The 22,488-nt window shown below is 45.2% G+C and overlaps 1 protein-coding gene across 1 annotated transcript; it reads left to right on the top strand.

Moving 5' to 3' along the window:
- The first annotated feature begins 182 nt into the window (after window positions 1-182).
- Window positions 183-22,486, top strand: CCDC78 (coiled-coil domain containing 78). Its single transcript, XM_083372433.1, has 15 exons — window positions 183-335; window positions 4,442-4,573; window positions 4,856-4,942; window positions 5,175-5,354; window positions 7,073-7,249; window positions 8,786-8,839; window positions 9,130-9,218; window positions 11,584-11,662; window positions 13,142-13,267; window positions 14,099-14,292; window positions 14,770-14,944; window positions 16,978-17,018; window positions 20,036-20,126; window positions 21,938-22,038; window positions 22,306-22,486. Exons 1-15 carry the CDS (start codon window positions 264-266, stop codon window positions 22,430-22,432), a joined length of 1,725 nt encoding a protein of 574 aa, XP_083228559.1. The 5' UTR covers window positions 183-263; the 3' UTR covers window positions 22,433-22,486.
- The last annotated feature ends 2 nt before the right edge of the window (window positions 22,487-22,488 follow it).

The following is a 22,488-nucleotide window of genomic DNA, read 5'->3' as shown; positions in this document are numbered from 1 at the left end:
CCCTTTATTTTGAGTAGCATTCTTCCAGAAAGTTTGATCTGAGTTTGTTAAGCTGGTTGTATTCCTCGGTGGAGGGAAGAGCCATCCCTCATTCTGCACCTTATTAAGAAGCCGAGAGCCACACCTGTTAGCAACTGGGAGTTGATAGCAACCCTGCCTTCACCGGGCAGAACAAGGGGGAAGTTCCTCCTTGGCCATTCAGACGACGTTCTTTGCCTCCTTCCTGGGTTTTGCTCCCTACAGGCAAAGCTTCCTCCAACTCCATGGCCAAGGGTCCCGAGTACAGCAGCCTCGGCACTTTCCATGAGCAAGTTCAGTGCCTCACCAATGAAAATGTAAGTGGATGAAAAAGTCAAGTCTTCAGATAAATGCTTTCCTATCCTATTATGCTGATATTATAATCACCGCAGTCCAAGAAGCAGAGGTCTCGAGAACACTTTAAACTCCGCTTTCAAAGAGACCATGGCAGCTAATGTAACTATCGACAATATAACCTCCAAAGCAATTCTGCACCATTTTGTGTGTGGGGCGGGGGGGGGGGAGGAGATCTATCTACCTAGCATCCATCCATCCATCCATCCATCCATCCGTCTCTATCTATCTATCTATCTATTTATCATCTATCTCCTTTTCCTCTCTCTAGTTTTACTATTATCTATCTCTGTATCTATCATCTACTTTCTTTCTAATTTTACTATCCATTATCTAATCATCTATCTCCTTTCTAATTTTACTATTATCTATCATATATCATCTTTCCTTCTCTATCTTCTATCATCTCTCTTTCCTTCTCTCTATACAATCTATATCTATGTATGTTATTTCTATCATCTTTTATTCTCTTTATCATCTATCATGTCTTTCCTTTTCTCTCCAATGTCTGTCTGCCTGCCTGCCTGCCTACCTACCTACCTATCATCTCCTTTCTCTAATTTTACTATTATCTATCTCTGTATCTATCGTCTCTCCTTTCTTTCTAATTTTACTATCCATTATCTATCTAATCATCTATCTCTTTTTAATTTTACTATTATCTGTTATGTGTCTTATATCTATCATATGTCTATCATCTTTCCTTCTCTATCTTCTATCATCTTTCCTTCTTTCTATACAATCTATATCTATGTATGTTATCTCATTTCTATCATCTTTTATTCTATCGTCTATCATGTCTTTCCTTTTCTCTATCTCTCCCTCTATATAATTATATCTATCTATCTATCTATCTATCTCCTCTTTCTCTAATTTTACTATTATCTATCATCTATTTATATCTATCCATTTTATATCATCTTTCCTTCTCTATCTTCTTTCATCTCTTCTCTCCATACACATAATCCATATCTATGTATCTATTATCTCATATCTATCATCTTTTATTCTCTTTATCATCTATCATGTCTTTCCTTTTCTCTCCCTCTATGTCTCTGCTTGCCTGCCTGCCTGCCTGCCTGCCTGCCTGCCTGCCTGCCTGCCTGCCTGCCTGCCTACCTACCTACCTACCTACCTACCTATCTATCTATCTATCTATCTATCTATCTATCTATCTATCTATCTATCTATCTATCTATGAGGACCCAGATTGTTGGGGGCAGTTAAGCTGACTTTGTAATAATGCCGCTTGGGGGGTGTATGAAAGCCCTAATAAGCAGGCATATACATAGAATGAAGGCTACTGCTAAGTTTGTAAGCCGCCCTGAGTCTTCGGAGAAGGGCGGGATATAAATGGAATTAAAATAAAATAAAAATATCTATCATCTATCTATCTATCTATCTATCTATCTATCTATCTATCTATCTATCTATCTATCTATCTATCTATCTATCTATCTATCTATCTATCTATCTATCGCTATCATCTTCTCCCTAATTCTCCTCTGCACCTACTGAAACCAATCCCAAACCGGAGATACTCCATTTGCCACATCCAAACCTGTTTTCCATTTTCTTAAGTTTCCTCCTAACCAGCTGTTGAATTTCATAGCGCAAATGTTTGAAAACTGGCAGGGCAGCTGGGTGCTCCTGTGTGGAGCAGGAGACTGCACATTTCCTGTATCATGGATTTTACCATTGATATGATGTGACAGAAGTTAAAAACATACCAAAAAAAACACAACAACAATAACAAAAACATCCCTTCCCAAAACCCAGGAGAAAGAAAACCCACTCACTGATATTATTGTGACTTTAATTTTTTTCTTCTATTCAGCTGTAATAATAATAATAATAATAATAATAATAATAATAATAATAATAATAATAATAATAAGAAGAAGAAGAAGAAGAAGAAGAAGAAGAAGAAGAAGAAGAAGAAGAAGAAGAAGAAGAAGAAGAAGAAGAAGTTGGAAGGGACCTTGGAGGTCATCTAGTCCAACCCCCTGCTAAGGCAGGAAACCCTATGCCATTTCAGGCAAATGGCTGTCCAGTCTCTTCTTAAAAACCTCCAATGTTGGAGCATTCACAGCTTCTGGAGGCAGGTTGTTCTGCTGGATAGTTGTTCTAACTGTCAGGAAGTTTCTCCTTAGTTCTAGGTTGCTTCTCTCCTTGACTAGTTTCCATCCATTGCTTCTTGTCCTGCTTTCAGGTGCTTTGGAGAATAGCTTGACTCCCTCTTCTTTGGGGCAGCCCCTGAGATACTGGAAGACTGCTATCATGTCACCCCTCACCCTTCTCTTCATTAAACTACACATACCCAATTCCAGCAACTGTTCCCTATATGTTTTAGCCACGTTCACATAGTTCCAAATTTGGGCCCTTTAGTTGTATTGGAGACGGCCTGGACAAGTCCTTCCAGTTTTCTTGGCAAGGTTTTTTTTTTTTTAGAAATGATTTGCACTTGTGTCCTTCCTAGGGCTGAGAGAGAATGACTGGCCCAGCTGCCTTCATGTCTAAGGTGGGACTAGAATTCGCTGCCTCCCAGTTTCTAACATGATGACTGAACCACGACACCAAACTGGCTTTCCTATGGCTTTAGCATCCCTCAAACTATCTCCCACCATTCTGAAAGGAAGCATAGCATTTTATCATTTAACTTTGCCTTCATCTTCCTCTCCTTCTCCTGTTGCTTCTGTCAGCCAACTTTTCGACTGCATTCTTCTTTTGGCTAGAGACCATCTCTCCACAGCTACAATCTCCTCAAGATCTCATCCACTTCCATTTTGGCTAGGTCTGGGACCTCACCAGCAACCAAGATATGCCCCGTGCAGGACCTGAAGTTCAGTTGAAAATTTATTTATTTATTTATTTATTTAGTTATATTTATATACCGCCCTATTCCCTGAGGACTCAGGGCGGTTTACAGGGAATTAAAAATCCAAAATACAAAAATTAAGAACAAATTAAAAAGTATTAAATTAACCCTGTAGTCAGTTAAAAAGAACCCCAAATTAAAAATTCTTCCTCAGTCTGGGCCCGAGAGCTGAAAAAGCCAGGTCTTCAGGCCCCGGCGGAATGATCGGAGGTCGGGGGCAGTCCTCAGCTCCACCGGCAGCTGGTTCCAGAGGGCAGGCGCCAAAATGCCAACTCTTGGAAGCTTTTTAGGGCACTCTTGTTCTTCTTACACTGAAAGATGTCAGAATTAGTCTTCTCCTGGAGGAATGGGAAAACCCACCGCCGCCAACTCTTCATGGGACATTCATTGCCGCAGGACAGTTCAGTGTGGGATAACTCAAGACAGGGACAAGTGAATTGCAGCTTCGAGGGCTCCTAAGGCTTAAACCTAAAGCAAGACCAGGCTCGCTGCAATTCACTCGTCCCTCTCTTGAGTTATCCTACATTGAATTGTCCCGCGGTGAGTTGTCCGGGGCGAGTTGGCCACAACGAGTTGTCCTAGACCAGGGGTAGGCAACCTTGGCTCTTTTATGACTCGTGGACTTCAACTCCCAGAATTCCTGAGCCAGCCATGCTGAGGGGAAAGGGAGAGGCTTCCAGGCTGAGCCATGCTGGCTCAGGAATTCTGGGAGTTGAAGTCTACGAGTCATAAAAGAACCAAGGTTGCCTAACCTTGGTATAGACCAACTCTACATCTGGTGGAACTACTGGTTTGTACCTTTAGAGCAGGGGTCTTCAAACTCAGCCCTTTTATGACTTGTGGACTTCAACTCCCAGAATTCCTAAGCCAGCCATGTTGAGGGGAAAGAGAGAGGTTTCCAAGCTGAGCCATGATGCCTCAGGAATTCTGGGAGTTGAAGTCCATGACTCATGAAGGGGCCAAGGTTGCCTACCCCTGGCCTAGGCCTAGCCGCTTTATGACTTGTGGACTTCAACTCCCAGAATTCCTGAGCCAGCCATGCTGAGGGGAAAGGGAGAGGTTTCCAAGCTGAGCCATGCCAGCTCAGGAATTCTGGGAGTTGAAGTCCACGAGTCATAAAAGAGCCGAGGTTGCCTACCCCTGGTCTAAACCCTCTCCAGGAGCACTGAATCTCCCCCTTTCCTCTCTCAGGTTCAGCTGCAAGATCGAAATGAAAGGCTCTACAGCAAGGTGGGAGAATTGCAGGAGAAGCTGGGACAGTTGGCTCTCTCTAAGGCGGACCTGTCCTCCAGACTGATTCGCAGTGAAGAGGAGAAGCTCAAGGTAACAAGAAGAGAAATCTGCTGCTTTGAGACATGCAGAGAAGCAGTTAGTGTTTTTTTATGGGTTCAAAGCACTTGGATCCTCAAATAAACCCAGACACCTGTGCAAACATTAAAAATGTCCCTCATGCAGAAGACCACCGTCATCCGTTTCTGGGGCCATCTACAACATGAGTTTTGATTTCAAGGGGGCATATAGGGGACCGGATGAATTCTTGCTGATTTTTTTTTCCCGCCCCCCCCCCCGGAGCACAAAGTAAGCTTGACGCGTTTGTATCCATAGATTTCCAAAGACTTCGTCGATTTCCAGATTGACACTAACAAAAAGAGAGAACAACACGAAGCCGAGAACTTTGAACTGAAGAATCTGGTATGTGATCTTTCATAAGAGATTTAATTATTGCACCTTTGTAAGCTGGTACTTGGTGTTTCCCGGCCCCCCATGTTTTATCTTAGGTCAGATCCCACTCCCAGCTGGCTTCTGTGTCCATCCAGCACAGTTACATCATGGGAAGTGTAGATTTAAGATGGGATCTACTTTCCTTCTTCATCCACGCCTATTTTTGTCCTGCATTTCTCTCTCTCTGGATTTACTCTGACAGATCTTGGGCTTGGAGAATCGTATTCTGGAGATTGAGCTCCATGATGAGAGGACCACCGGAGAACGGGATGCTTTGCAGGAACGCCTGCAGGCCTTGGAGAATGACCACAAGGAGCTGACCAATGAGTACCTTGCTTTGAAGAGCAACTACCTTGTATTGGGCAAGGAGCATGAGCAGGAAGTATGAGCTGCTCAAGAATAATCCTTCACCTGCTACAGACACTAGGCAACTCTCAGGTTCCCAAAACCAAGAAAGACACGTAGTGTTTCTTCCAAGCAGGTTATTGTTCGTCACCCATAGACAGAATTTTGCCAAACTGCAATAAACTACAACCTGCATAAAGCATATACACTGGGAGTTATTAGGGAGAGTGGAAGGAAGGAAGGAAGGATGAATGGAAAGAAGGAAGGGACATTGGAAGGAAGGAAGGGGAAGGAAGGAAGGAAGGAAGGAAGGAAGGAAGGAAGGAAGGAAGGATGAATGGAAAGAAGGAAGGGACATTGGAAGGAAGGAAGGAAGGAACATTGGAAAGAAGGAAGGGGAAGGAAGGAAGGAAGGAAGGAAGGAAGGAAGGAAGGAAGGAAGGAAGGAAGGAAGGAAGGGACATTGGAAGGAAGGAAGGGGAAGGAAGGAAGGAAGGAAGGAAGGAAGGAAGGAAGGAAGGAAGGAAGGAAGGAAGGAAAGAAGGAAGGGACATTAGGAAGGAAGGAGGGATGAATGGAAAGAAGGAAGGGACATGGGAAGGAAGGTAGGAAGGAAGGAAGGAAGGATGGAAAGAAGGAAGGGACATTGGAAGAAAGGAGGGAAGGAAGGAAGGAAGGAAGGAAGGAGGGATGAATGGAAAGAAGGAAGGGACATTGGAAGGAAGGAGGGAAGGAAGGAAGGAAGGAAGGAAGGAAGGAAGGAAGGAAGGAAGGAAGGGGAAAGGGAAAGGGTAGGATAGGAGGAAGGAGGAGGGGAGGGGAGGGAGGGTCAAGTTTCCAAAACAAAGAAAAATACTTAGTGATTCTTCCACACAGAATTCTTTATTGTTCCTCACCCATAGCCAGAATCTTGCCAAACTGAAGCAGACTATATCCCCATTGATCATGTACTCTGGAAACAATTAGGGAGGAGCCATCTTCAATCTCTTTCTCTCGCACAAATTATCTGAACTGAGTTGTCTCTTGCTCCTCTGGAATTTACACCCTCCCTCTTGGGGATCTGGCCCACCATCACAGCAACCTACCAAACGGGGGAGGAAGAAATCAAGAGGTCAGGGGTAGAACTGTTGTAAATAGGATCTGAAACTTGGTGACATACCGAGCTTGATGTCCAAAGCTGCAAATTATCTTCATATCACTGCTGGAACAATCATGCTTACCTTTGTGCCATAAAAGCGAGTAGTTCTAGAGTTGGCATAATTTTAGGGCCTATAAAAAGAGGGGACAACATCTCACAAGATAATCAAACACTGCAGGATTTTAATAGACTCATCCCATGATCTTACATCAGCGGACCCCAACCTTTGTGGCTTGGTGGCCCGGCTGGGGCGGGGGGGGAGGAGAAGAGGGGAACTGGGCCATGCGAGCGGTGGGCCGGCACGCATGCGCACATGCACAGCCCCCTTGTGTGAGTGGTGGGTTGGTGTGTGCACGCGCAGCTCAACTTGCACAAGCAGTGGGCTGACGCACACGTGTGAGTGCCCGTCAGCCTGCAGCTCTCACGAGTTGCGCACACGCTCGCACCACCCAATTCCGAATAGGCCACGGCCCACGGGCTGGGGACCCCTGTCTTCCATGATCTCACAAGAGAACACTGAAATCTCCAAGATACAGTGATCTTGTAAAGTTGCAACTAATTGGGGTGGGTGAATAAGTGGGTGAGATGACAGAATTCACCCGCTTTCTCCCTTGTAGCTCTCTAAGAGTGAAGAACTGAGCAGAGAGTTACTTAACTTGGTTAAGTCCAAGCAGAAGCATCCACATCACGTCCAAACCAAGAGCCTTGAGTCCCAGACTGCAGCTGAAGAACCATCTGCTGAAGCAGAGCGGGTGCAAACCTTGATCTATCGCCTCTCTGCCCGCAGAACCAAGGTATCTGGATTCTTTGTTCCTCTCTTTGTGATGAACAAATCGTGATATTTATTGACTTGACTGCTACAGCTCTGCCCATCTCAGCAAGTGACTCTGGGCAGTTAAAAACATGCAGTTAAAGCGATTCAGATGATCCTCAAACTGCCCTTTAGGCAGCCCAGTCCCAAGCCAAGATCTTGCCTTCACATGACTGTGAACGTGACTGTGGAACCTTTGTCCAGAAACGTGAGGCCTTCTGCAGACTGACTAGCAAATCTTGCCTCTTTCTGAGAGCTCTTAAAAGAGGGCCTTTTTCTGCTTGTGTCAGGAAAAAGGTGAAACTGTCTTTTGTTACTTTACTTTGTGTTTCTTAGAGTAGGGCTTTTCAACCTTTTCACCCATTCTACCACTTTTAGGATATGGCAACATCCGAGTACCATCAGTCGCCTAGCAAGGTGTCAAAAACTTGATGGCCAAAAAAAAAAAAGGAAAAAAGTGATGAAGTACAGGTAGTCCTCGACTTACAGCAGTTCGCTTAGTGGCTGTTCGAAGTTACAATGGCACTGAAAAAAGTGCCCTTCAAGCCACAGCCGAGCAAGACACCTGCCTGCCCGCCCAGCGGCGCTCTTCCTCCTGTCCGAGGTTTTCATGGTTGTGAGCATTTCTGTTGAGGATTGGCAGCGGGGGTGGGGTGGGGGTGTTTGGTTTTTATTCCCCCCGTCTGCTGGGTGGTTACAACAGGTTTTGGTCACTTCACATGACCCTGGGACACTGGGACCGTCATAAATATGAATCAGTTGCCAAGCATCTGAATGTAAATCGCAAGACCCTGGAGATGCTGCAACATTCCAGCTGATTGGCGCTTCTTCTGGGCTCAGCAGAAGCATCAGGATCAGTGCCGAGCTCCAGCTGGAGCCTGGTGCTAATCCTGGCACTTCCGCTGAGCCCTGACAGCCCTGCAGCTCCAGCCGTCTCTCGCTCAGGCTTGTGCGGTGCTGCCACCGGTTCAGCTCATTCCCCGCCCCCGCTACTTTTCTAGGATGGTCGTGTACCACCTGCCAGGTGCCAATGTACCACAGGTGGTACCTGTACCACGGGTTAAAAAGCCCTGTCTTATAGACAGAAACCAGTTTAGTCTTGTCTCCGTCACTAGAAAAAGACAGAGATTCCTATCCAAATTGCCTAAATTTCTTAATGGCCCGTTTGCACTACACTCTTTAAAACGTTATTCAGGTTGTGGTTTTAAAAGTTGGGGTGGGGGGCATTAAGGTGCTCTGATTGCTTTACATTTTAGTTGTGACCTTAGCTGTTTCTTAGTGACAACTTTCAGTTGTGTCTCTTAGCTGAGTTGTGTCTCTTGGTGATCTTAGCTGCGTCCCCTAGTTGTCTGAAATGGCATAAAGTCTCCTGCTTGAGTAGGAGATTGGCCTAGGAGACCTCCAGGGTCCCTTCCAACTCTTATTATTCCGAATTCTGTATTCTTAAATTGGATTGTAAGGAGATGCCCGTATGGATTTCATGTATCAACCGTTCCAATGCCTACTTCCTGTCTTTTAGCCCGAAGATGTGGTGGTGGCTTCAGAACCTGAACACCAAAAATTGGAGAAAAGTGTGAGTTTTAATGGTGCAGCGATTTCATTCCCCCAAATTATGGAGATTGACTCAGACTTCCATCTTTCCGGGGTCGGTAAAATGAGGACCCAGGTTGTTGGGGTGGGGCAACAGGCTGACTCTGTAAACCGCTTAGAGAGAGAGGCTGAAAAGTACTGTGAAGTGCTATATAAGTCTAAGTGCTGTCGCTATTATAATCCAAATTAATCAAGACAGGGAAAAAATTCAGGAAGAAGAGTGATGAAAAGGAATAGCTCTGTCCGAGTGATTGCTGTTTTTCTCTCCAACAGCTACTCAGAAACCAAGATCACATCACTGAAGAGATGGGAAAAATGAGAGAAATGTACAATTCCCAGCAACAGAAATTGGAGGAGAGAATGTGAGTAAGATCTCTACATACGTAAATCCTATTAAAGCAGCTGAGCACCCTGTGCATGTCAGATTTTTTATGGCATTCTAACATTGAGCTGTCCAATTGTTTTCTTTAAGATAAACAGTGGAAACCGTTGTCCAAGGTAGATGCTTGGAGAGCTCTGTCATACGTTTCTTCCTCATCCTTTAACAGATATTGGACCACAACATTTGAAAGTATTTTAAGAAATTCAAAGACTGGAATAACTTGCTGACATATCAAATCAAATTCCTGTCGTTTGTGCTGCAATTATCTTAGCATACCCAAGAGTCTTCTCTTTCTGTCCCAGGATTGACAAGATTTATTTTTATTTTTTTTATTTTAATCCCATTTATATCCCGCCCTTCTCCGAAGACTCAGGGCAGCTTACAATTCAAAGCACAAACCAATGTGCTTAGCAATAGCCTTCATTCTATGTATATGCCTGCTTATTAGGGCTTTCCCCCCTAAGCGGCATTATTACAAAGTCAGCTTAATTGCCCCCAACAATCTGGGTCCTCATTTTACCTACCTCGGAAGGATGGAAGGCTGAGTCAACCTTGAGCCTGGTGGGACGCGAACCTGCACTAATTGCAGGCAGCTGGTGTTACTTAAGGAGGCATTAGCCCACTGCTCCACCAAGGCTCCAGATGATATTTGTTATAACTGTGTGACCTCTTCCTCCCTTTTAATCATTATACGTCATCCCCTTCTTTTCACTTGGTCTCTTAAGAAAGCAGGAAAATATAGGTAGACATCTCAAATGCTTCACCCAACTCAAAGAGGAGGAGGAGGAGATAGTGATGATGGAAGAGGAGGAGGAGGTATCAGTTCAAAAGAAACATAAAAAAAGAGTCAGCAATACAAAAAAAGCACGCAAGAGAACTTGAGTCCAGGACCAAGGAGAGCAGCCCTAGAGATGGAATTGAGAGACGTTATTCCAACTTTTTCCTGGAGTTATGGATTGAGATTGGACAGCTGGTCTTCCTGGAAGTCCATCTCTCAAATACTTCAGTTAATATCCTTTTCCCGCCAACCTCTCCTGAATGTCGAAAGTTGGGAGATGTGATCACTAGGCTAGAGAAAGCTCATCAGTTGGCTACACAATATGGAGATCTGTTCATCTGGCTGCAGATTTCAAATGTGGGGTCCAAGGCAGAGGAGATTGGCTTTGAGTCATGATCATTGGACATCTCTATTCCAAGCCCTTGAAAAATGAAGGAGCAGGTTCACGGCAGCCATATAATTCCTGCCCGTCCATTGATCTGGTTAAAAACATACTGCACAGGAAACAAGAAGGAACCAGAATGAGCCAGATGTGGTCCTCCTCACCAAGATCATGTGAAACAAGAGCGTGGCACATGTCTATGGAAATTCTCTGTCATCCAGGTCGTGGTTGTCCCAAAAGTGCTTTTTCAAAAGGCGATGGGACTTCCTTGGGTTTTTTTTTCTTTGAAAACATTTCGATTGTCATCCAAGAAGCTTCTTTAGTTCTGACTTCAGAAGAAGCTTCTTGCATGAGAAGTGAGACGTCCTCAAGGAAAAACAAAATCCAGTTGCCTTTTGAAAAAGCACCTTTGGGACAAGAGTGTAGCACCTGTGTTCTCAGGATCTCATATGGCTCCTATTTTGGCACAACCCAGAGCTTCTTAGACACCAGACCTTAGTATCCTGACATTTGGAGGAATGAAATACATTGTTATTTCAGTTTAAGAATAAAATAAGATTGACACAAGGAAATACATCCCTGTCTCCAAATAACGGCAAGTGCCAGAAAAGAGAGGCCTCATTAATTTTTGCGTCATTTCTCTATCCCCTGTATCTGCCTAAAAGCGTTAAACAGAGCTCCTGGCCAATGAAGTGTAGTGTCCTTACATGGCATGGGTCCGGGATACCTCGAGAACCACCTGCTGCTGGCGTCAACTCCCCTCCGCCCTGTGCGTGCCCACAGAGAGGGTCTCCTCAGGGTGCCTCCGGTCAGGGAATGTTGACTGGTGGCCCCCAGGGGGAGGGCCTTCTCTGTGGGTGCTCCGGCACTATGGAACCAACTGCCGGTTGAGCTCCGGATGGCATTGGACCTTCGCTCCTTCCGCCGCGGGCTGAAGACCCACTTCTTTGAACTAGCTGGTCTGGCCTGATGGGGAGGGTTTTTTAACGGGTTTTTTACTATTTTATTGTCATTGTAATTTAATTGGGCATTGGTTTAATTTCTTTTTAATTTTTGTACTGTTATTTATTTATATATGCCCTGTTAACCTCCCTGAGTCCTTCGGGAGAAGGGCGGTATAGAAATCGAATAAACCTAAACCTAAAGGGCAAGCTGCAATATTTGTGTTGTTTTCGGTGTCTTCAGGATCACCATGGGCAAAGAATTGCAGGAGGCCAAGAAAGCAATTCGGAACACCCAGCATAAACTGGCAGAAGAGTCGGCGGTGAGAATAAATCAGCTCTGCTTTGTAGGCAAAATCCAAAGCAAGGATGGGTAATGGTGTGTGGGAATGGCCTTGGGATACAGGAAAGAGAGTCAGAGACTGGAAAACCAGCATGTAAAAGGTATCTCAGCCCAGAGAAGGTGGCAGAGGGTGGAGGAGATTTCCAAAGGGCCCCTCTCTATTTTTCCTGAGAGTAAAAGTGAAGGAAAGAGAAGGGTACTGTAAATGCAACCGTACCATAAAGATAGCGCTAGTACTCATAATGTGCTTTTTGTCTGGACTATAGGAAGGACGCGGTGGCTCAGTGGGTTAGGATGCTGAGCTTGTCGATCAGAAGGTCGGCAGTTTGGCAGGTCGAATCCCGAGTGCCGCATAACAGAGTGAGCGCCTGTTACTCGTCCCAACTTCTGCCAACCTAGCAGTTCGAAAGCACGTAAAAATGCAAGTAGAAAAATAGGGACCACTAAGGTGGGAAGGTAACAGCGTTCCGTGCGCCTTTGGCATCTAGTCATGCCGGCCACATGACCACGGAGACATCCTCGGACAAGCGCCGGCTCTTCGGCTTTGAAACGGAGATGAGCACTGGCCCCTAGAGTTGGAAACGACTAGCACGCATGTGCGGGGGAACCTTTACCTTTTATAGGAAGGAAGCAAGAGAAATTGGCTTCATCACCCATTACTAGAATTAGAGATCCATCACTGACTTTCAATCTATAATAGCTTCAGAGCAAGGGATCTCCAAAATTGGCAACTTAAAAGACTTGTAGATTTCAACTCCCAGAATTCCTCAGCCAGCAATTCTGGGAGTTGAAGTCCACAAGACTTCAAGTTGCCAAGTTTGGAGACCCCTTGCTCTAGAGTGAACAAAAAATAAATAATTCTATGCAGGAGCCTTTGTTCATTTTATCTGTTCTTAGAGCACCCAGACTGATAGCTGTCAAGCTCTGTTGCTCTTTAGAAAAACATGTCAGCCCTCAGAGGAAAACAAACCCATTATTGGCTTTAGCTGAGACAAGCAGGGCTTGATTTGATTTGATTTGATTAAATTTATATGCCGCCCTTCTCCCTGAGGACTCAGAGCGGCTCACAACAATAAAAATTAAAAAACATAAAGTAATTTTTTTAAAAAAGAATTAAACAATAGATGCAATAATTATGAGACAATTTAACCCAGTAAAAAGTCTAATTAAAAACCGTAGTCAGTCCAGGCCCGCTTGTTGGAAATATTTATGTTGCAGCCAGTGCCCCAAGCTCTTTTTTCAAGACACTCCATTCCATTCCTTCTTCCATTTTTTTTTAAATTCATTCCACCTTTATTACTTTATCCATCTAACAAAGAATATTCCAGCACTCCAGAATCAAAGGCACGTGGGCGCTTGGGAATGTGAATGCACCCAGTCTCCATTTTCTTAAAGCAAGTTCCACTTTTGGCCATTAAGTTGAGGACTACCTGTATATTTTCCTCTGCTTGGGCTACAGATATTGCTGTCCTCTCAAGGCCAGCTTCAAGAGGTTGAATCCGAAAATTCCAGGCTACACTTACAACTCAAAGAGCTGAATGAGGAATACCGCTCGCGCCTTGTTCAGTACATCACAGATCTGGCGGTAAGCATTTTCTCATTGGGGGTTGATCCAGATGCCTCTCTTAAACTTGCTTCACCCCCGTTAAAGCAATCCGAATCAAGAGCAACCCAAACATTGTCAGAGTCAAAAGAAAACACCCACATTTGGGTGTTATGGAATCAGTAGGTAACTATCCCCATTTTGCGCCTGTTCGTCACGTTTTGAAAGCCAAGCCGCAAAGGCACAAATTAGACTGCAGGGAGGGTGGTGAGAATTGGAAATCAGTTCGATGTAATGGCTAAGGTGCTGGCCTAGAAACCAGGAGGCTGTGAGTTCTAATCCCATTTTAGAAATGGGTGGCTGGGTGACTTCGGCCCCATCACCAAAGATGGGAGTTCTAGTCCCGCCTTAGCCCTGAAAGCTAAACTGGGTGACTTTGGATCAATCACCAGGAGATGAGGAGTTCCAGTTCTTCCTTAGGCCTGAAAACTGGCTAGGTACCTTTGGGCCAATCACCAGGAGATGGTGAGTTCTAGTCCCATCTTTTATGTCTCAAAGCCTGCTGGGTGACTTTGGGCCAGTCACTGGGAGACAGTGAGTTCTAGTACAGCCTTAGGCCTGAAAACTAGCTGGGTGACTTTGAGCCAGTCCGTCTCGCCGTCCAACCCACCTCACAAGGTTGTTGTGGGGAAAATAGGAGGAACAAGTATTAGACCTATGGTCTGCCTTGAGTTACTTGCAAAATACTAAAGATGGGATAAAAATTGAATGAATGAACGAACGAATGAATGAGCAAGCTGAGCAGAGAGCGCTAAGCAGTTAGTGCTCGGGTGGCCCATTCTGTAGTCTCGCCAAATGTATTTGTATTTCAAGGAGTACACTGATAGTAAATCATCAGCTGCTACAAAGGAGCCCGCTCAAATGAAGCGTTTTGTGGACAGCATGCTGAAAGACGTCCGGGCTTCCTATAAATCTCGGGAGGAACAGCTAGCTAGAGCTGCTCGGGGCTACAAGAAGCGCATGCAGAATTTGGTCAAGAAGCACGAGGGTCTACTCATTGCCTACAGGTAAGAGAAGGGGCCAAGCTGGAGGACAGCACACAGCAGAACCTCATCGGAGACCCAAGACCTTTTGATATTGCATCTGCTACGTACCTGGCTCTATGGGGTCTTGGTTGCTCTCTGACCTTGGCTGTTTCCTTGATTTTGTTACCCAACTACGTAACATTATCAGTGCAAGTATGAGGCTTGCTCCCTATATACGACGCTTTGCCTTGCCAGACTCTGTACATATTTCTGGGGGGGATTATTCCACAGAATGGGGGCTATGTCAGGAAAGTCCTGCTCTCCCAGGCATGTCCCATGGACCTCAGCAAGGGAAGGGAACTTTCAGCATCCCCCCACCATCTCAATGATGGGAACCAGATAGGCAAATTAAATTCTAGCAAGGTGTTTGGAAGAAGCTTTGCTAATGTTTCTGGTGCCGACATCGGATCTCTAGAGCGGAGGCCAGCGGTCAATAATAACATGCTTGCTTGGTGGTAGGGTGCAACGTGAACAAATCCGGTCCCTGGGCTCTCAGGATCTGGATCTTGGCCCACCAGAGCACCATTTTTCCATCACGGATGCTGAACTGCTAACCAACGCCTCGCGAGAGTTAAATCGGTTGCGGGAAGACAAAGCCAGCCTGGAGGGACAACTCTACGAGCTACAGATGAAGGTGACTTCACAAGGTGCTTTCCCCTGGAAGGGGAACTTACGAGATATGGCTGGGAAGACCAAGCCTTGTATATACCTGTCCTGCAGTGTGTTCAACTTTAGAAAAAAGGGAAGGGTGCAGCTTCTAAAGGCTGGGATTGGTCTCCTAGAAAAGATCTTGGGTGTTTTGGACCTAGGAAGGACATCCAGCTTCTGCTTATTCTGCAAGCCTGGTCCATAATCATAATAGTAAAGTTGGAAGGGACCTTGGAGGTCATCTAGTCCAACCCCCTGCTCAGGCAGGAAACCCTATACCATTTCAGACAAATGGCTGTCCAGTCTTTTCTTAAAAACTTCCAGTGTTGGAGCATTCACCGCTTCTGGAGGCAGGTTGTTCCACTGGTTAGTTGTTCTAACTGTCAGGAAGTTTCTCCTTAGTTCTAGGTTGCTTCTCTCCTTGATTAGTTTCCATCCGTTGTTTCTTGTCCTGCTTTCAGGCGCTTTGGAGAATAGCTTGACTCCCTCTTCTTTGGGGCAGCCCCTGAGACATTGGAACGCTGCTATCCTGTAAACACCTGTGTGAGGGTCTTCCTCCAACGAGTTTCCCAACTCTCTTCATTGCATGTCAAACATATATATTCAAGTTAAGACTTGCTGGATCAAACCAGCATCGTATCCAAAAGGATCAGCTGGAATTCTGTACAAAAGAGAATATAAAATTTTAGTCACCCACTGTTCTGCTCCCACACCTGTTGTTCAGAGGTGCCCTATCTCCATTGGTTTTGAAATTTCATTTGAAATATCGTGCACCCACCTGTCACGTTCCGTAGGAGTTTGACTCTATTACCATACTCATATAACTATTCATAGATCTCCTCACAGGGACTTCCAAAATTAAATCAAGAAAGCTGGTCCCGTAATTCCTTCTTCTCTTATTGGAAAATTAAGACCTCTCTGAAAACATATCTGGAATGGGTGGCAGTTTTTTGCTTTAAAAAGTTTTTCCGGAGTTGAGTTTACTCAACATAGACACAACCATGATGTCTTCTTGGCAAGAGTAGAGAAGCTATCTTCTGCTTTCCTTTCATCTTCTCTTTTCAACTCATGAATCTTGGGACTTCCTGAAGATCTTTTATCCAATTGCTAAGCAGATCTAGCCCTACTTCTCTTTCTGATTTCAGCCAAGGTCTGTCACAGTTGGCCATCTGCTGCCAAACACTTTTTCAAGTTGTACTTTGCAATGTTTCTGCTTCGAGTTTAAAAAGTTGCTTTGGACAAACTCATTAAAATACCTGTGTCTGTTTCTAAGTTCACATGGCTGCTTTAATGAGTCACTGTACTTTGTACTCTTCTGCAATTTTCAGAATCAGATCTAAAGCATTGCCTTGTCCAATTTTGGGGTGTGCGAGTGAAAAAAAATGAGCATTCCGGTTCTGAGAATTTGGGGGACTCCTAGTCACAAGTTTTTCCCATGAAGGAGAAGACTTGGAATCAATATTTCCATAGTCCAAAATGGATCCTTTCTTTGATGGCCTTTAAATTAACAAGAATGTACTTAGATTTAGCCCCAATGGGCTCAGATTTAATCTGCTCTAAGTGAGGAAGAGAGAGAAAAAAATGTAAGTATACGATTTCATCCAACTTTGTTTGCAAGCTATGATTTATGACTTGGTGTGCTGGGTGGACCTAACTAATCAGGGTTGATTCAACCAATCGTGGTTGAACTCATCATCTCCTTGCAAAAAGGTAAGTCTTTCCAGTATGTTTTGGTTCAATTCTGAAACAGTCCAGTTTGGTGTAATGGCGGATCTTCTGGACTAGAAGCTGGGCAACTGGGAGTTCTAGTAATTCCATCTTAGGCGTGAAGGCCAGTTAGTGATTTGGGGGTAGTTCCTCTCTCTCGGTCTCAACCCAACCCATCTCACAGGGTTCTTCTGAGGAAAACAGCAGGAGAGATTGCGGCGTTACATCTTGAGTTGTACAGAAATAAAGGCACAAATCTAATCTAATCACAAATACATAGGTGTTTTTTCCCCCCCGTTTCTGTCACTTTAGGTAAAACTAAGTGAAAAAATGATCTCCGGGACGTCTTTCAAGTGAGTACGTCTCCCTCTCCATGGGGTTTATATGGATTCAAAACTTTACTACAACTTTACTACTGAAAACTGAACGGCCAAGATATCGTTAATTCAAAGTAATACAGGTAGTCCTTGATTTACGACCACAATTAAGCCCAAAATTTCTACTGCTAAGCAGAGTAGTTGCTAAGTGAATTTTGCCTGAATTTTACGCCCTTTCTTGCCACCATTGTTATTAAGTGAATCACTGCAGCTGTTAAGTTAATAACCCGGCTTTTAAGTGAGTCTCTCTCTTCCCCGTGGACTGTGCTCGTCAGAAGGTTGCAAAATGTGACCACGTGACCACTGCAACCGTCACAAAGACGAGCCAGTTGCCAAGCATCTGAATTCTGATCACGTGACCAGGGGAATGCTGCAATGGTTGTAAGCGTGAAAAACAGTCAGAGGTCCCTTTTTTAGCCCTGTTGTAACTTCGCACAGTCACTAAATGAGCTTTTGCAAGTCAAGTACCACCTGTACAGGTGGTGTGTGTGTGTGTGTGATCTCTTGTGGGGCCAGCCTTCCTCCTGGTTTGTGGGTCCCTGTGTCCCCACAAAGCCAAGGTTTGACCCCCTTGCAGAAGGCCAAAAGATTGGGGCCTTTCCTCAACTCTGAAGGCAAGATGTTCCACAATGTACATCACGTTTGCAAAGGGGGGGTGGGGGTGGGTGGGCAGACCCAGTACTCCCCCACGCAACGGGGGGGGGGAAAAATCCCTTTATCTATCCCCCTTTCCTAAAGCCCAGAGCATGAAGAATTTTCAATGGAAGCATTCACAATTAAGCCCAACTACATCATTAAAACGCCGGGAGACAAAAGTGCTTCTCACATTCACAAAACTGCACAGGCCGATCAGCAAAAAGGGAGGGGACCTCCCCAAGCTCGTAGATTATTAATGCTTTATTTTCCTTATCTGGCCAAAAGAAAGGCCGTTCAAGAGGGCTAACCCTAAATGCCCACCTAAAATAATTAAACAACAACAACATCAAAACAAAAACCTCAGAGCTGATCAGTGCAAACAACAACACCTTATTTGCCTTTATAAATGGCGCCTCAGAGCCAGACCTGGCTGTAAAAATGTCAATCTCGCTTTCTTTTAAAAAGTTGTTGAAAGAGAGCGCAAAGGGACCTGGAAAATTCCTTGTGGCAATGAACTTGCCCTCTAGAGGGCGCTCCGGATATCCCAAATCCTCCCCACCCCCACCCACCCACCCCCACATGTAAATTGGAGCACAATGCATTCCTCCGTTCATTCCATCCTTTTATTACAGTCAGAATTCTCCAAACCTCAAAAGTGACCTATATTTTACTTATGCGGGACTCGGACCAACTCAGCCGAACTTTCCCACGGCTCGCTCGCATATTTCCCCACGATTAGATCACCTATCCTCCACAACCCCACAAATGAAGTAGGGGGATTTGCTCCCTGAAGGACAAAAAAAAAAAAATCTCTTCAACCAGAATGGAAACATAAAAGATGGGTCAAGATGGTGGCGCCTCCTTCTCAGAGTTTCCCACCTCCATTTATTTATTTATTTATTTATTGAGAATGTTTCTCTTGTGCGGGAATTGGGAAGTTTGGCTCAGTGGAGGGAAGAGATGCCTGTCCAGGGATGAATCTTGAGGTTGCAGACAGAATTGATGAAGCGGCCTTAGGCGGAAGGAAAGCAGCTTGATATCGGCCCTTCCTTCCTTCCCTTCCCCTTTTGACATCCCTCCCTCCTTCCTTTCCAGTCTTCCTCCCTGCCTCCCTTCCTTCCCTTCTGCCATCTCTCCCTCTCTCTCCCTCCGTTTCCATCTTCCTTTCTCCCTCCCTCCCCTCTTCCCCTTCCGCCATCTCTCCCTCTCCCTCCATCTTCCTGCCTCCATCCCCTTCCCCTTTTGCTCTCTCGTCTTCCTGCCTCCCTCCCCTTCCGCTTTCTCTCCCTCCCTTTCCTATCTTCTTCCCTTCTTCCCTCATTTCCAGGGTTATTGGTACTACAGCTCCCATCCTTCCAGACAGCAGGTGGTTGTAATCCAGTGCCTAAGGACTGTAAGAGACACTGGTTACTATAGGTCAGGGGTAGGCAACCTTGGCTCTTTTATGACTCGTGGACTTCAACTCCCAGAATCCCCTAGCCAGCATCAGAATTCTGGCAGCTGAAGTCCATACACCTTAACTTTGCCAAGGCTGAGAAACACTGTTCTAGGTATATCTTGACATGGACAATTATTTGGGCAGGTAATCAAGATTCTCTGGCGGCACCCAATTCCCAGAATTCCTCAGTCAGCATGACAGTTGGGGAATTTTTTTAAAAAAATTCCATTTATATCCCACCCTTCTCCAAAGACTCAGGGCGGCTTACAAGCTTAGCAGTAAGTTGGGAGTTGGGAGTTGAAGTCCATACCACCTTAAAGCCGCCAAGGTTGAGAAGCATGGCTCAGCTTGGAAACCTCTCCCTTTCCCCTCAGCGTGGCTGGCTCAGGAATTCTGGGAGTTGAAGTCCACGAGTCATAAAAGAGCCAAGGTTGCCTACCCCTGCTGTAGGTTTTGGAGACATCTGAGCTTGAATATGGAAGCCAAGCATGTAAAGCAGATATTCTAGCCAATTTAGTAGGCATCTCCCCATCACAACTCCATCTCCTTGCTGTCTTCTTCCTCCTCTTTTCACTGTCCTTAGTTTGACTCAAGATTTTGTTCATCAGAACTTTGTCTAGGCTGCGGCTTTTCCTCCCAGCTCCCAAGGTTATTCTCACAGCCCTTTATGGTGGCTATTCCACAGCATCCCTAACCAGTTCCTTTACAAATCAAGCAGCTGCATCGTATGTATAACCTTGGTGAACCTTAAAAGCTGGTTGGCTGGTTTTGTGACAATGTGTGGGATGAATCCAGGTTGCTGGGTTAGTTAATGGCTTAATGTTTTTGAGAAATGAGCTGAGTTGTTAGCCAAGGTAAAAAGAGTTATGTGTACACAGCTCCGACAACATAACAATGGTGGCTCTTTTTTAATTCGCAGTGCTCTGCCTCTCCCTGTCCCTCATCTGCTGGAGGGAGACGGCTGGGCTGAACTCAGGAAGCAGCTACGGGAATTTACCCACACTACCCAAGTAAGTAAAACTCTCCGAGGATCTGGCCAAGGGCTTTGGGGGGGGGGGTGCGTTTTTTCCAAGCCCCTTTATTGCTTGATGTGATATTGGTCTGGGAGAAAGGCCTTGGGAGACTGGTCAAAGAGATGTTGCGCAATGTCAACCGTCCCACTGCATTAAGCAGCAAAAGAAACTCCTGGGACATTTTTTTTCCCCCTCCAAGAGTGTAACTTTACTGAACAGCCCTATGGGTACAGAAGCAGAAAAGCCAGTTCTGACACTTTTGCACGTAAAAAAGGGCAGGACACCTTTTCCTTCTCCCCCTCCCCCTAGACCTCCCACTGTCCCATTATCCACCAATCAGTTGCACTTGCTTTATTTTGGAAATGGCCTGTCTTGCCTTGGAGGTTCCCATTCAGTGACCTTGGGCATGGGTCTGCCTCATGCTTCCAGGCCGCACATTTGCATTCCAGAGGTCCTTCCTACACCTCCCTTAGATTCCAATGCCTTCCTTCCCCTCTCCTGTTACCTTTGTCTGGTTGTGAGCAGGCCTGCGTAGCGAGTCAGCCATGACACGTAGGGAACAATAAGATAAAGAGATAGCATAGCCCATAGCTGGATAGTGGGCAGATCAAAATACTCAGAAGAGACCCTCCCTAGCTAATCGAGCTGTAAAGGAAGGGGGAGGATTAAAGAGACGTGGTGGCGCAGTGGTTAAAATGCAGTATTGCAGGCTAACTCTGCCGACCAGCAACAGTTCGATCCTGACTGGCTGAAAGTTGACTCAACCTTCTATCCTTCTGAGGTGGATAAAACGAAGACCCAGATTTTGGGGGCAAATATGCTGACTCTGTAAAACACTTAGAGAGGCTATAAAAACATGGTGGACCAGTCTAAGTGCCACTGCTATCTTACTTCCTTCTTTCCTTCCTTCCTTCCCAGTGGTTGGAATACAGCATTACAGGCTGACTCTGCCCACAGTCAGAAGTTCGATCCTGACTGGCTCAAGGTTGACTCAGCCTTCCATCCTTCCGAGGTGGGCAAAATGAGGACCCAGATCGTTGTGGGGCAAAGAGGCTGACTCTGTAAACCGCTCAGAGAGGGCTGTAAAGCACTGTGAAGCGGTATATAAGCATAAACGCTATAGCTATTGTGCTTTCAAACTTCCAAGATTCTGTTAATATAGCTTTACAATAAAATAGTTAGTTTATCTATTCTCCAAAGCGCCCGAAGGCAGGACAAGAAAGCAACGGATGGAAACTAATCAAGGAGAGAAGCAACCTGGAACTAAGGAGAAACCTCCTGTTAGAACAATTAACTAGTGGAACAACTTGCCTCCAGAAGCGGTGAATGCTCCAACACTGGAAGTTTTAAAGAAGAGATTGGAGAGCCATTTGTCTGAAATGGTTTCCTGCCTGAGCAGGGGGTTGGACTAGATAGAAGACCTCCAAGGTCCCTTCCAACTCTTGTCATTCTAACTTGACTCCAGATAAGAGAAGTCTGAGTCCCAAAAAAGAAAAGTAATTTGAAAAAAAATGTCTCTGATTTTACCCTCCCTAGTTCTCTTTATATATCAAATTGTTTATTTAATCTAGTTATTACATTTATTTGCCAGCCATCTCACCCCGAGGTGACTCTTTAGAATAAAAAAACGAGGAGGAAGGAGGCACACTCAGAGTTTCAAGATTCTGCAACTCTATAATAAAAGTAGGCTTATTATTTACGACTGGGGTTCAAGTCTTCTCTACTGTGAAGGGCTGAGAGGTCTCCTCTGTAGACATTAAGTTATTGGCCACCCTTCACGCTTGCTACTTCCCTTCCCACAACTTCAGGTGGAACTAGAAAGAGAGAGAAGCCAGCTGCTGGCCCGGGCAATGGTAGCAGAAGAGCAGGTTGCTGAACTGCAAGAATATGTGGACAAACATCTGGTGAGGTGAGAACAAAGGCAAAACTTTTCTTTGGGCCTCTAGCATTGTCAGTTATCATCCTGAGCTTTCAAAAATTCCAAGATGAAAGCTTCCAGGTCTCTCTGGTTCCCAAATGCTGCAGGAAGACACAGGTTAAATCTCTCCCAGGTGAGTTTCCCCCCCACCCCCGTCTCCTGCCCTCTTTGGTCCACTTCACTTATTTTTCACAACGGAAGCTGCTGGACAGCTGGATTTCATCAGTAAAAGAATAACACTATCTCCTTCCATTGCAGATACAAGCAGGAGATTGTGAGAATGCACAAACTCCTAGGAACTGACGGGTCCCGAGAATTGAGTGCTGGAGCATCTGAGATTCCAGTACTTTTGATGTCCCAAAGGAACTTTAATAAGGAAGTGTAGTTTTCTTGTCAGAATCCTTGCAAATGTTCTCAAGAGGCGTGAGTAATAACTGGGAC

This window comes from Vipera ursinii, assembly GCF_947247035.1.
Source record: "Vipera ursinii genome assembly, chromosome: 13".
In the NCBI taxonomy this organism is placed as follows: domain Eukaryota; kingdom Metazoa; phylum Chordata; class Lepidosauria; order Squamata; family Viperidae; genus Vipera; species Vipera ursinii.
This window is presented reverse-complemented; position numbering and strand designations above follow the sequence as displayed.